The sequence below is a fragment of the Lycorma delicatula genome, chromosome 2 (genome assembly GCF_047948215.1).
Source record: "Lycorma delicatula isolate Av1 chromosome 2, ASM4794821v1, whole genome shotgun sequence".
Classification (NCBI taxonomy): Eukaryota; Metazoa; Arthropoda; class Insecta; order Hemiptera; family Fulgoridae; genus Lycorma; species Lycorma delicatula.
In genome coordinates, this window is record NC_134456.1 from 136,220,671 (window position 1) to 136,235,780 (window position 15,110).

At 27.4% G+C, this 15,110-nt stretch overlaps 1 protein-coding gene across 1 annotated transcript in view; it reads left to right on the forward strand.

Moving 5' to 3' along the window:
• Positions 1–15,110, forward strand: part of LOC142319955 (irregular chiasm C-roughest protein) — a 431,511-nt gene that overhangs the window by 75,789 nt on the left and 340,612 nt on the right. The window contains 1 exon segment of the mRNA XM_075357633.1: positions 14,457–14,640. Within this exon segment, the coding sequence (XP_075213748.1) occupies positions 14,457–14,640 (184 nt within the window).

Here is a 15,110-nt window from a genome sequence, read left to right on the forward strand (position 1 = left end):
TCAGATACTCCGATCGTCCAAGTTTCACTTCCATATAAAGCGACACTCCAAACATACACTTTCAAAAATCTTTTCCTGACATTTAAATTAATTTTAATTAATTACAGGTTATGGTTTTATTTTTTTATTTATCAATCAAGAGGTGTAAATTTTAAATTGATAATCTTCCTTTTGAAGTTTTTCTCTTTTATTTTGGATTTAATAAGCAGTGTAAATTTTACTAAACACATTACGGTATCTTCTCAGTTTTAATTTTTACGAAATGGTTTTGTAAAATCAACAGTCGACGATATTTTTAAGTGGATAATATTTAACTATTAATAACATATTTAAACATATTATTTCCGATAAATTCTCTGTGCAGGAGAAATTGTAATAGTTTCTTCTTGAACTATAGGTTAAACGGTAGAAACTTTATTTTTCAAGTATCTAGGGAAGATATTGTGTATGATAACAATATTTGAAGTTCTTAAGTATAATACAATTTAGTAAGAATAATAAGCTACAAGCTTAGTAAGTGTAATTTAACTTCAGCTGATCAGTTTAGCTTCAACAAGAGATCATCAATTGAAAAAAGCTATTTTCTACGAAATCCTTTGACCATTCATTTATTGGAATCAGTTTTTTATTGTTACTATTTAATTATTAGCTACACTAAATGTGCAAGTAGACTTTTCGGTAAAAAAAATCCAATTAGTAGAATTACAGTTTTAATTAAATTAATCTTAAATTTCAGTTTTTTATATTCTGTCGGTATGCAGCTTTTTTTATCGTATTTAATTCCAATAACTTTTAACTACTGCTTTTGAAGTAGTTGTAATTAATATAGTAATATATCGTAAAAGGCTATGCTGTGTATTGTATATGAGCGTGACTGTCATCAGCAATGTTTCTTCCAGTATTATAATATTTTGCTATATTTTATGTAGAAAATTGTTATACGTAATAACAATCTTAATACGTTGGTTCATAGAATGGTTGTCATTGGTAACAAATAGTTAGTAGTATCCTAAAAAGGGGCAACTGAATTAAATATAAAAATATGAAGATATTCTTAATTCTTCTCTGACCGGCGATAAATTTTCGTGGCCATAGGGTTTTTATTGGCAATAAAAAAACTAATCTGTTACGTAACAGATTGTACGTTAATAAGTAATTTTTTTTTGCCTCAAGTTTTCTTATAATCGGTTTCACTCATGCAGAAACCATAAGTAAATTACATAATAATAATAATAATCATGAAAAGGAGCTTCCATCAAAACCCCTTACTGTACATTCAGTAGTTATGTACAGTACATATAAAAAAAAACACTTATTGTTTAAGTCCGAAGAACAGTAGTACGAACAACACATTAAAAGGTAAAAATAAAAATAATATCACAGTACTACAAACAACACAACAAAATATAAAGTAGAAATGAAACTAAGAAACAGTGAAGTTATCATCAACTTTGTAAGCTTCCAAACGAATGCTGAGATGATGCACAACGCTCAAGAGATGAAGTTCCTTCGAAATTAACACAAAGAGTATCCCAGGTCCAACACATGAAGCCATTTCAGCCGCCCAACACCTTCGCTATTGTCTAGAATGTTCACAGCCAGATAGTTCACATGTTCGTTAAGTGTTAGTTTGTACTATGATATGGACCGTTGGATTTCTTCCCAAACGAACGGAAACCCCAGATAATGGCTTCTCTTTTGCTTCTCATTAAACCGCTCTGGAATGTAGTAAATGAAAGCCTTTTTTGAAACTATTTTACTAAAGTTTAATTTAAAAGAGAAAAACTTTTGAAGCAGTCTTAGTCACCCCCGTAAAAGGCATACTAATTTTAAACTACCCTACAAATGGAATCTTAAGTTAAAAATATAATTTCTAGCTTTACTAGTGTAAAGATCGGATCGTGGATACCGGTGTTCTTTGATGGTTGGATTTCAATTAACCACACATCTCAGGAATAGTCGAACTGAGACTGTACAAGAGTACACTTCATTTACACTTATACATATCATTATCATTCATCATTACCTGAACGGTAATTCCCGGAGGCTAAACATGAAAAAAAGAGAAGAGCTTTACTAGTGTAAAACATCAAATTAATGAACTTCTTTCTGCTGTGAAACAATATGTTCTCTTCCTAATTTTAATTTATGTATAAAACCTACTAATATTATTTCCCGTTTTTTAAAACAAAAATTTACCTAAATTAGTTGACACAAGTTATTACTTGTTCATTTCATTTGACGAAATTTAAGAAAATACAATTGTTCAAGTATATAGGGATCAATTTGAATGTTTCTCACAGTTTCAATGATTATATTCCGTAAAAATTTTTAAATTATTTTTATTGAAATAAACAGTCCCTTCAGACAGCCTAACATAAAGAAATCTACCATTTTAGTAACCATTTTAGTAAAAGAGACACCCAAAGACGTTTTGATGTTAATTTATTCTGAATAAGCTCTCATAATACCTCAGTCGCTTAAGTAGAGGCATTACATATTGCATTGATTTTTATAACAACATTATTTTCCATTAACTTCAACTGTGACAGCATGCTTAATGGTTAATGTATGTATCAACGCTTTAAGCAATGATGTATGATATTTATAAACATTAACAGTTGCAGGGATGTAAACATTTACAATAGGATGCGTGGGGAGCTATAAGAATTGCATGATACCAATAGTAGTAGTTAACTAGATATGTATGTTAGGTTAACATTGTGTTTAAAGGAGATCAAGCTTCAGCCGTAAAGGATATTATGATAAAACTGTTACGTAAAGATAAATAAATATAAAATGATTAATTAATGAATACGTTTCTTTACAGTAGCCTTTAAAAAAAGAGACCCACCGGGTTCGTCTAATGGTAAAAGCGTCTTCCTAAATCACGTGATTTGGAAGTCGAGAGTTTCAGCGTTCAAGTCCTAGTAAAGGCAGTTACTTTTATACGGATTTGAATACTAGATCGCGGATACTGGTGTTCTTTGACGGTTGGGTTTCAATTAACCACACGTCTCAGGAATGGTTGAACTGAGACTGTACAAGACTACACTTTATTTACACTTATATATATCATCTCCTTCATCCTCTGAAGTAATACCTGAACAGTAATTCCCGGAGACTAAACAGAAAAAAGAAAGAAGATTGGTGTGAGTAATATTAGCAAAGCTTCAAATTCTAGATAAGATTGGAAATGATTCAAGCGGACATTATATAGGACAGATTATTGATGGAGTCAGCATTGTCCCAGAGAGTGAGGAGTCAATATTACAGCAATAAAAGAAATCTAACCCTCTTGTTCTTATCATATTGTTGTAAGTGTATCTCGTTAACTAAAAAGACTTAACTAGTTTATTTTTCCGCTCAGTTCAATGCAGTGGGTGTTCTTATTACGCAAAGCTGACTTTTCTGAGATAAACACCAATATCTCTTTCTTTCTGAGAAAAACTTTAGAGTTTATTAAACATGCGTTTAACACTGACTGCAGACGTTTCTAGTCTTTAACAATGTTAATGTAAGTTAACAACAGTTTTACTCGTTTGGAATAGTATAAAAAAATTTAAAGAATATCGTAATTTTGTGAATAATTAAAAGCAACACTTTTTATGTTTTCTACAAAATAAAACTTCAACAAACGTGACTCTTGGATTTTATGTAAGACTAAGACTGGATTCTATGAAAATGTAAACGTGAGTTACTTCCAATCGCCATCATTTAGTAGCCGGTGATCCACCACTACGTCATTATATCCAATCACCCATACAATCCGTCCAGTGAAAAAATTGAAAATTTTAACGTTTGCTTTAGAATATTAGTTTTAGTCTAGTTTTAGACTTTTTAATTTCCTTATAATTAACGTTACAAATAGAAAAAATACGTATATTTTATAAAAATATATTTTTTTAAAATTATTAAAATAAAATTTGATACTAAAAAATGATTTATTCATTTAAATTAGATATTTTAAGTTGAATTATGATCTTACGTGAAACTTTCACCACACCGTACGAATTTGGTCGTTAATCATGTTTGAGCCATAAGTGATTTATAATGTTTTTCTAAATAATAGAATAGATTAATACACTAGTATTTCCACTACGTAATAAATAATGAGCTTACGTAAAAAATAAATAACATTAAACATTTTATTTGTAGCTAAAAAAATTATAGAAAAAAATTCCGAAAATTGAAAAGATAAATATAAAATTATTTACGATAACTTAACTCAAATTAATTGAATGAATATGATTCTTTACAGTAGGCTTTAATAAGAGGGAGATGCATTTATTCTTGCTGTACTATAATTTAAAACATCGTAATGATTTAGTATTGCAGATTGGTGTGAGTAATATTAGCAAAGCTTCAAATTCGAGATAAGATTGAGAATGATCCAAGCGAGCGATATATAGGACAGATGATTGATGGAGTCAGCATTGTCACAGAGTGAGGAGTCGATATTCCAGCAATAAAAGAAATCTAACCCTCTTGCTCTTATACGACGTTCTGAATCTATTCTCCACTTAGCGGAATTGCTTCTCTTCTTCTCAAGCAGGGAATTATGTTACATCGACTGGTTTCATAAAAATATTTCAATTCGGGTGTATGAATTTAGTTATCCTGTACTAAATCCCTATATATTGATCTCAACCTACTACAATCGTGCTAAGTTTTCGTACGACAAAATGGATCGTTAGAATTTTTGTGTATTGTAATATTATATAAAATTTCAATCTTATTTGATCCGTTGTAAAAATGTGAATTTCTTACTATTAGAATTTAAAGATGAATTTAATATTTCTTATGTTCTAAATATTTTCTTCAATGATAAATTAATTTTATTTATTCTCTTTTACAAAATATATTAAATAATAAATTATAATTCAGAACTTTTCTCATCGCTAATGTAATCAAAGAAACCTTTTATTTAAAATTTATCATGATTTTTTTTTTAATATTTTCTGGTACTATACAGATCAACTTTATCATTTGTCAATGTCGAGATAAAAATATTGCATTGAACAAAAAATAGCAACTCGTATTTAGATTGTGGTCTAATGATCAGTGTCTAGATTTTAGTTACAGTAATTTTGTTTAATTTACGTGTGGTATTACCTACCACATAGTTTTATTTTCTTCTCTTATATAATTGATTTTTATTTAGTTACTGTATTTAAACGATTTTTAATGTGACTTTTATTAATTACAATGAAATGTTTTTGTTTTTTTTAATTACCCTAAAATAATCGTTGACTTATCTAAACAATTACTGTGATATAATTTAATGATAAGTAAGTCTTAACTTCAACAACAATATAAGATGAAGAGATAGATGTGTTCAGTATTTTTTATTGTATTTTTAAATAAATATTAAGTCTTTTTGAAATTGTTTTTATGTAAATTATACATTTATTTTTAGTTAGAAATAAAGTTATGCAAATGTAATTTTAAAAACTTACTGTACTTACTGTACGGATGCTATAAGGATAAGTAGAGAGTATCTTATAAGAATGTTTATAAAAAGGATAATCATGTTATTTCATAGGAAATACATTATTTGTTTATACAATCTGGCTTATTAAGAGTGGATTGTTAACCTTATATTCATATTAGAAGGAATGAATTTTCCTTTGTAACAATATATTTCCTTTGATATCTCACTTCAGTGTATTAATTGGTAATGAAAATGCTATGATTGACGATACCTTTCAAGAAATTTCATTAACTTTGAACACTACCTACTTCATTTAGAAAACAGAAATTAATAATTTTTCCTATATAGAAACGGTTACATTTTTGTTATCTTAAAATTACGCAAATTAGTTATTAGCATATAATAAAGTTTTTTTGGTTTGATAAAAGGATACTGTTCTTTGAATAAAGTATCACCGGTGAAATACAAAATAAAGCAGCTTTTACCTTGAAAATTATTTATCAAATTCAATGAATTTCATCTAAATTTGCTGATCTATTAAAAATTAATTTTCTCTTATTTCAAGTATAATTAAAATACTGCGCGATAATGAAACGTAAGTAAATAAATAAAACAAGCACAAACAAAGTTTTATCAATAGGAATTAAATTAATACTATTTTTTTTTTTTTTTACAATAAAGAAATATGAGATTTTTTTTTTAAATCTACTTTTTCTGATCAGTTGAAAATATTTCATTATTCTTCTACGTTGTAGAAGAACCAGTATGGCTGTATTAACACACATACACACTCAGTTTTATTTTATTTTATTCTAAATTATTTGGGTTATATGTTATTCTGATATTTAAAAAAAAAATATTACCTTAAACATAAACGAGAAGGAATAGAAATTACTTCAGCCTACAATTAATGTTACATATATTAACACTGCAATATTTTTTTTAATACCATATATTTAAACCATATACTAAATTCCTGTGATTAATATTGAAATATCTAATACTGAAATGTGAAAAAATTAAAGGATAACAAGAAACTATTAATATAAGGAAAAACCAGAAGTAACAGGATTTTGTTATTTGGATAATAAGGTTAAAACCGATTGACGAAACAAAAGAAACCGTAAAAACTATTACAAGCAAGGAGAAGGTTTCATGGTGAAAAGAACTCTGTTGCTAATATTCAACAAGGAAACAAATAACCACGATTTAAGATGTAGTAAAAACGGTTTGGTTAAAATATAATTACAAAAAAAAAACCAATAGAAAATAAGATCAGTCGAATAACTGGAAAAATTCTTTTATTTGCGCTTACAAAGGGAATGAAGATTTCTTTTTATCTGTTTCATCATTGGATATCTATTTATTTTAACGAGGAAGATGAATTAATGGAAACGTACAGAAAAAAGTTCAGTACTTTGTTCGGGAATTAATCTAGATGATTTAGAAACCAAAAAAAGGCTTTAGAATATGTATGGTTTCTTTTTTATTAATTTTAATAGTACATAACAGGAAAATTATAAAGATGTGACTCGCTCCGCATTTTTGTATTTATTCTTACATTTTGAGATCTTATACAAAGAAAACAAAAGTCATAATTAAAAGTTCATTTATTTGAGTTGTTGTATTTTTATTTTACATTCCATCATTTAACATTCTAATCTTTTCATCTGAGAAGAAAAGATTAGAAGCTTTTGAAATGTGGTGCTATAGGAGAATGTTAAAAATCAGATGGGTGGATAAAGTGACAAATGAAGAGGTATTGCGGCAAATAGGTGAAGAAAGAAGCATTTGGAAAAATATAGTTAAAAGAAGAGACAAAATTATAGGCCACATACTAAGGCATCCTGGAATAGTCGCTTTAATATTGGAAGGACAGGTAGAAGGGAAAAATTGTGTAGGCAGGCCACGTTTGGAATATGTAAAACAAATTGTTAGGGATGTAGGATGTAGAGGGTATACTGAAACGAAACGACTAGCACTAGATAAGGAATCTTGGAGAGCTGCATCAAACCAGTCAAATGACTGAAGACAAAAAAAACATCAGTATAATGTATAATAATGAAATCTGAGAAGTAGGTGATTAATCCATTATAAAATTTATTAGATCAGTTTTTCCATGGATAAAAAGACGGAGAAAGTTTAAGTAGGTACATTTTCTGGAATAAATTTGGGTTTATGAGAAAGTAACTGTTTATATTGATTGATGAAACTTGTTTTTAGAGCTACTTACTTCGTCAATGGGAATTTATAAAAAGGTCACAAATAGCATTAGAGCTTATTTTTTCTTAATTTATTCATTTAAATTATATGTATATATATATATATATATATATATATATATATATATAGGAATTTTAGAACAATAAAATAAAATGTACTCAAATATTCGTCCATTTTTTTACCGGTAAATAAATAAATAAGAAGTTAGGCAGTGTCTTATATGTAAAAAAATATTCAGCTTTATCAGTAGTTGAAATGAAAGTTAAAATGTTGAAATCTATAAAAATACCATAGCGCTCACAAGTATTGTTCTCCTAGTATGGCGGTTTAAACAATTTGACAAATAAATTGCCTACGTCGATTTCCATAGTAGGATGGTAAAGTCTCAGCCCTTCACTCGGGTTCGAATCCCGATCAGCCATGACATTTTTCATACCCTACAGATTTCCATTTTCATATCCCCATCCGCAAGTTTTTTTTTTTTTTTAAATCTCTTGTGTGAAATAATTCATCAGTTCAAAAACGTATGTATGTAATTTAAATGTGGAGACAGGCTTATTGATGTAATTGAGAACTCAAAATACACATAACAAAATATCTTGTTACACGTTCTTGTACACCACCATGTAAAGTGGTAAACGTTTGCAGAAATCACAGAGGGCAACGAGGAAACGATGGCAAACCCAGTTGTGCTTTTCGGGTTGGCCGAAAAATAAGAATGTAACAACAATTGAACTAGAACTTTCTTTAAGATCAATTACAGTTCCCAGATGTTAGCATAAGGTTAGTAGTGAACAAAAGGGTTTACTTCTCACCATTTTGCAGTTAAATGTCTTTACTGGTATTTGTTAATAAGCTTGCTGATCAGTAAATGTTATGATAATAATTCTTTTTATTAATAAGTAAGTGTGGTTAAAGAACGCTTAGAATTTTTGTAATTTATAAGGAAAATTATACTTAATAATTTCATTTGATTTTTTTGTTGGCTGTATTTAATATTTTATTTTTCAGTTAAAATTTCTACTAAAACAGTAGCTGTAGCACAGAATTTTAAAATGCTATGAAGTAAAATAAATAAAACCTTGGAAAAAGTATGTTAAAAAAAAAATAATGTAATTTTATTTTTTGATTTTGTAAGTGATATATGTAAATTTATGAATAAATTATTTCCATATTATTCTGTATATATTTGCAAATTTTTAAAACGAACAACGGTTACACTTTTATTATTACATTTTTAATTTAACTCATCGTTTTAATTAACAAATAGAAAATACGCGAGATAGATTTTTCAAATTAATTAAGACATATATAAAATGTTTTTTAAAAATAAACAACGAATCATATTTTGATTTCTATAGATAGGTATTATTTATATTTTTCATTCATAATTATTCATATTTTATAAAAATAATCAAACAATCAAACTAGACTTCATTATTAAAACCTCTAATTTATACTACAGCGTTTTTAATTACAAATAAAGCTAATCCAATATAAGTTCAGTATACTAATTTTATTAATCAATCAATCCCATATTCTGTCATTAGTGAAATAACACAAATCTATAATTTTCAGAAATGTATAACAATAATAGTGATGCAGTCTAGTTTCTAGATTCATATTGATAATTGTAAAATAGTTTGTTACACATTCCCCCGCTCTGAAGTTCGATAAAATAAAAACCTATGAATTTCGCCCAACCTAAACGGTTTTAGGCAACGTGACACGTATCACAAGCCACACACGAAATGACGTAGATATTCTCAAGAATAATTACCGTTACACATTAGATTTGGTACAGAAAGTCAGGAATGAATTGATTTCCGTTGCCTTCTTCACTGAAACGAATACCCTGTTATATTTTAGTGTCGTAGCCCTAAGAAATCCAGTTGATAGTGAGCCGTTCAAGTGAACCTTTTTACTCATTCATCACAGTAATTAGCTATACAGACATATCGTGACACTGAGAAGAAGCAACACTGATTGCTGCATCATATCCTTAGGAGCTTTTAAATGCGTTAAACCCGTAAGAAATACATAATGAAAACCATCGGTTTTTTTGTAGAGATATATTTAAAGCAATTGCTACTTACTCGTACGTTGCCTCGGCTCAGTAGTGGAAATGTAACACTTTTCAATTACTTTGATTTTTGTAATAAAAATCGTAACAAAAAATTCTAATAAATAAATTAGAATAAATAAATAAATTCTAATGCTTACTGTTCTATGAAAATAAAACAATATGATTAATTCTTCTTAAGAAGGTGAAAAGAGTTACACTAATTCTGTACTATTAGATTTTTCATATGATGAAAAAGTATAAAAAATAAAAATAAAATATAAAATAAGATTAAAAAAAGAATTACTGCTTCAATATTTACGATAATTTATTATTGCTTTCTTTCTGAAATATGTTAAACGTATTTTGTAACTGATCTATGTAATAAATTATTGTTCTTATTTATCAACTTATATGTTTACTTAGAGAAGCCAGTGAGAAAATTTTCTCTTAGTATTGTGAAGTACCACCGTTAGTGGTATGGTATATATTATAAGTTTAAAATAATTTCGATTATGAAAAAATATTTTTTCATATTGCTTTCATTGAAAAATATTTTAATAAAATAATAGTAAAAATAAATTGTTATTTTTATTAATAAATAATTTAATTTTTTTACATTTATTTTATTTTAGTAAACAACTAAGAAATAATTTTCAATGTTATTAAATAAGTAGAAGGGTGATTTATGTTCTTATTTTTCTGTTTAGTTCAACATTAAAAAGGAAATCTAATAATAAATCAAACCAGAAGGAATTTGTCAACCTACATGCTTACGAGACTACTTTTCCAGAAAAAAAAAATTTTAAATAAAAAAAATACTTGTTTGTTTTAATTTCATAACAATAATTAATTATTGTAATTCTGAAAATAACATACAAAATACAATATACGAAAATAATTTAGTTTTATTTATTTATAACTAAAAATGATTTCGAACATCATCTCTGTTGCAGTGAATATTTTCCATATTTTAGCATTTAAATAAATTGTAGGTATTTGATTCAGATGACGATTTATAATTTATGCAAAAATTAAGTCTGAAATGATAGATGTCCTATGCTACGGTTTCGGAAAAGGAATTCTCTAGTGTTTTCTTGGAAGAAACAAGGAAACCACTGAAAAGCTTATTTTACGAAAATTAGCGTGAATATTAATCAATAAAAAAGAAAAGTAATAAATATATTTCAATAATTTTACGAAATAATAGTGATTCAATTGTTTGAAAATAATATATTAATAAAATTTGTACGGAATAAAATAAAAATTACGTATTACAATAAAATTACGTAATATTAAAATTACGAATAATAATAAAATTATGTATGAACGAGTATTTTTTTTACTTTTCTTCAAATATACATTGTATTTCGAAAAATAAATCTTGATTAATTATTGTTTTTAAAACTTATAAACAGAAAAATATTGCTTCTATAAGGAAATGTAAAAGGAAAAGTTTAATTATGGATCAATTTTTCAAAAAAACGTTTAGATAATGTATTATAAGAGGTATTGCGGCAAATAAATGAAGAAAGAAGCATTTGGAAAAATATAGTTAAAAGAAGAGACAGACTTATAGGCCACATACTAAGGCATCCTGGAATAGTCGCTTTAATATTGGAAGGACAGGTAGAAGGAAAAAATTGTGTAGGCAGGCCACGTTTGGAATATGTAAAACAAATTGTTAGGGATGTAGGATGTAGAGGGTATACTGAAATGAAACGACTAGCACTAGATAGGGAATCTTAGAGAGCTGCATCAAACCAGTCAAATGACTGAAGACAAAAAAAAAATAAAAAGCGAAAATAGAAGCACTTTTAATAATAGTTTGGGCCTTCACACAAACCGGATCATTACATTATTTTACAAAAATAGTTGTGTAGTGTGGTTGATAAAAATGAGCATATCTAATTTTCGTGAATCAAATGTTCGTGAAGATTAGTATGTAATGTTAGATACTCATAGAATGTCGGCTTATATGAGTAAATTGCAGAATTTATTATTAACTAAAATGTTGCGTATTAAATCATATTTATTAGCCCAAGTAAAGATCTGTCACTCATTTGTATATCCTGAAAACTCGTTCTGACTTTCTAAGTTGCTTTGAATTGTAACATTATACTGAAACTAATAAATAAATCCTTTTAGCGAATGAAATTCGCTAGAAGTAATATATAAGTAATTTTCATTACTTATATATTTCATTTTATTTATTTATTATATTAAAGTGTTAGAAAAATTCAAATATTTTACCTAAAATACTGTGTTATGGTAGCAAAAAAGATCGTTTGCTGCAACCCAACGACTTGCGTGTTCTGTAACATCGGCTGAGCAGGCAAGAACAAACAAAAAGATCAAACACTCAGGTTAACGAGAATAACGAAAATCATTTTTAAGTTTTTTTTTTTTTTTAAGGATGAGGTTCAACCTCTTTCATCTGCTCCCACTCCAATTTTCTCAAGTGTGCCTTCTTTCTCTTTTGAAGAGTTACGAAAACGTTCCTTTATAGAGCAACAGTCGCATTCCAAAAATTGTTTTAATGTCTCATTTCTTGGTAAAATCTTTTTCACTAACCTAAATATGAATGTGTTAACTTATGCGATGTCATTAAAATTTTAAAATACGGATCCTAAAAGTTGAAATCTTAAATTATTTTAAAAAGGATTATAAACAAATCCGTTGAAAAACAGTTTAGGTAAAGAAATTTTTAAGCGTTGTTTTCTCTAACAAATTATAAACTACTGAATTAATATTTTTAATGATTTTATATTCCAGTCAATCCTGTAAAAATAAATTTAAGTTATATTATCATTATGCTCCACGCTATTTACTATAAGTTTATAGTTTAAAATAAAACATACCGGTAGGTAATATATAATTACAAATTACACTAAAATATAAAAAGACAGCCTTATGAGTTTTTGAACTCTTGTCGTACTGCTAGTTTAAGTGAAGTCAAACTGTTCTATTATGTCATTTGCTATATTGACGTCAACTATAAGAAGTCAACATCACGAAATGGATAGTCAACCGTCACAAAATCCTTCTTAAATGATTTAAGTGATGCCTTAGCATCCTTAAATAAAAATAGATTTATTAAATTATCCTTAAGAGTTTTTTTGATTGATAATGTAAAATGTGAAGGGGTCGAAACAAATAATCGCTTCAAGTAGCTATAAAAGGATCAGTAAATTCGTATTTATGTAGTGTTGTAGAGTATTTATGTAGAGAAGGTGCACACATAAGACCTCTTTCGCGTTTCATCTCATCATTGTAGATATCCAAAGAAGATAGGTGATTATATATAGGTTTTGGACTGTCCCAGTAGATTTTATGATCTATTCAAGAACACTTTTGAACTTTAATTTACCGATTATAAAAGTAGGTAGACTGGGATATAAAAATTTTTATACGTAGGGCCTTGTTTTTTTTTATTTGCAGCGCAGTCAATGTTTGTTTTTTTTTTGTTCAATAAAATTTAACAGGTTTTCTACAACACTAGAGAAACCTTATCATGATATAATTACTAAACGTTTTTCATATTCAATGAATATTCTGAACTACATTCAAAAATTGGGTAAATATTTTTTTCAACTTTGTTCCTCATTAAAAAAACATAAATCACGTTAAAAACAGCTTAAGTAATATTTTTAATGAGTTTATATTTTGAGCCATTTTTAATAAAATCAAGTGACTAATTTAGAGTATGATAATTGAAAATGTTTTACACAATTTAGAAAAAAAATTATTTAAAATAAAAGAGATAACGTCCAGAGTATGGGAAGTGTTATGTATACCTAATTGAATGCATACACCAAATTCTGAAAAGAATAATTAATGTTCATTTTATTTTTATATCAAACAAATTATTTTCTAATTAAATATACAAGTAAAACATGAATTATGTTAAAAAAAAAATCATAAATGTAATACAGGATATAATTTGTTGACTTTAAATCAAATGCAACTCATTCAAAAGAGTATTAAATGTTCACATCTGTAGAGACTGGATTTTTGTAATTAATAATTCAGACTTTACCTTACAGAATAAAAACCCACCGGGTTGGTCTAGTGGTAAACTCGTCGTCATAAATCAGCTGATTTCGAAATCGAAGTTTTCAGGTTCAAATTCTAATAAAAGTAGTTAATTACTTTTATTTGGATTTGAATACTAGATCGTAGATACCGGTGTTCTTTGGTGGTTGGATTTTAATTAACCACACGTCTCCGGAGTAGTCGACCTGAGTTTATTCAAAACTATAAATTTACCGGTACAGTTACATCATTAAGTCGTTAATGCATTTAATTGTTGATGCGATATAAACAGAAGTATTAAAGACAAAAATTATATAAAATTAATTAAAAATAACAAGTCATTGTTGAAATTTTATTCGAAAATATTGTAATTATTGATAATCTTAATATAAAATTTTAATAAATAAATAATGATAAATCTAACACAACCTAAAATCAGATTTTTTTTTCATACAGTAATACGGCTTTACAGAAGATGTTTAATCAGGAAAAGACCTTCTATTTTTGAGACAGCTATCTGAAGCAAATAAGTGTCTCAAAAAAGTTATTCTGTTAAAATAGCATTTAGGAAGTAAAAATATTCTCTGTATATTATTTTCTATGTATTTTTTACCTTTTTTTAATTATTACAAAAAAACATTTTTATGAAAACATTTAACACCTTAAGAATAAAATTTCTATATATATTTTTTTATGTTTCAGCCGGTAGGAATTTACTTAAAGAAGTATGAATGGGCTGGAAAGGAGGAAGAAGGCGATTGTTCTTTGTGGATAAGGGCAGCGACCCTTGAATTTGACGATGGTGAATGGGAATGTCAGGTTACCGCTTCAGACTTTACAACGCAGGATGCTCTTACATCAGTGCCTGTCCGGCTTGTTGTCAGAGGTAATGTACAGAATGTTCTTACTGCTACTAGTGTTTCAGTTTTTCAAATTATTTAAATGATACAGAAAAATCTTTACTTTATAGATATAAGGTAACTAGATTGGTCCTAGCCTTTTTCTGTATATTCCTAATTTTATTTCAGTTTTATGTTAACATATGTTCGAAAAATATTAATAAATTTTGTTCCGATTTAAATTCTTATAGTGGAATAGAAAATTCTGAGATCGTTTTAAATTCAGGTGGTGCGTAATATTTTTGATAAACTTTTGTTTTGTAAGTTATTTGCGGCATTGTACCTCCTAAATGTCACCGATTTTCATTAAATAAGTACCAGTTTGTCTCGATAAGAGAGACTGCAGTGGACAATGGGGATTTAAATAAAGTAAAATGTCGGATACTCTTCTTTTTTTTTTACAATTAAAAAAAAATGAAACTTATTAAGAAAGTATCAGTATCAAACAAAATTACTT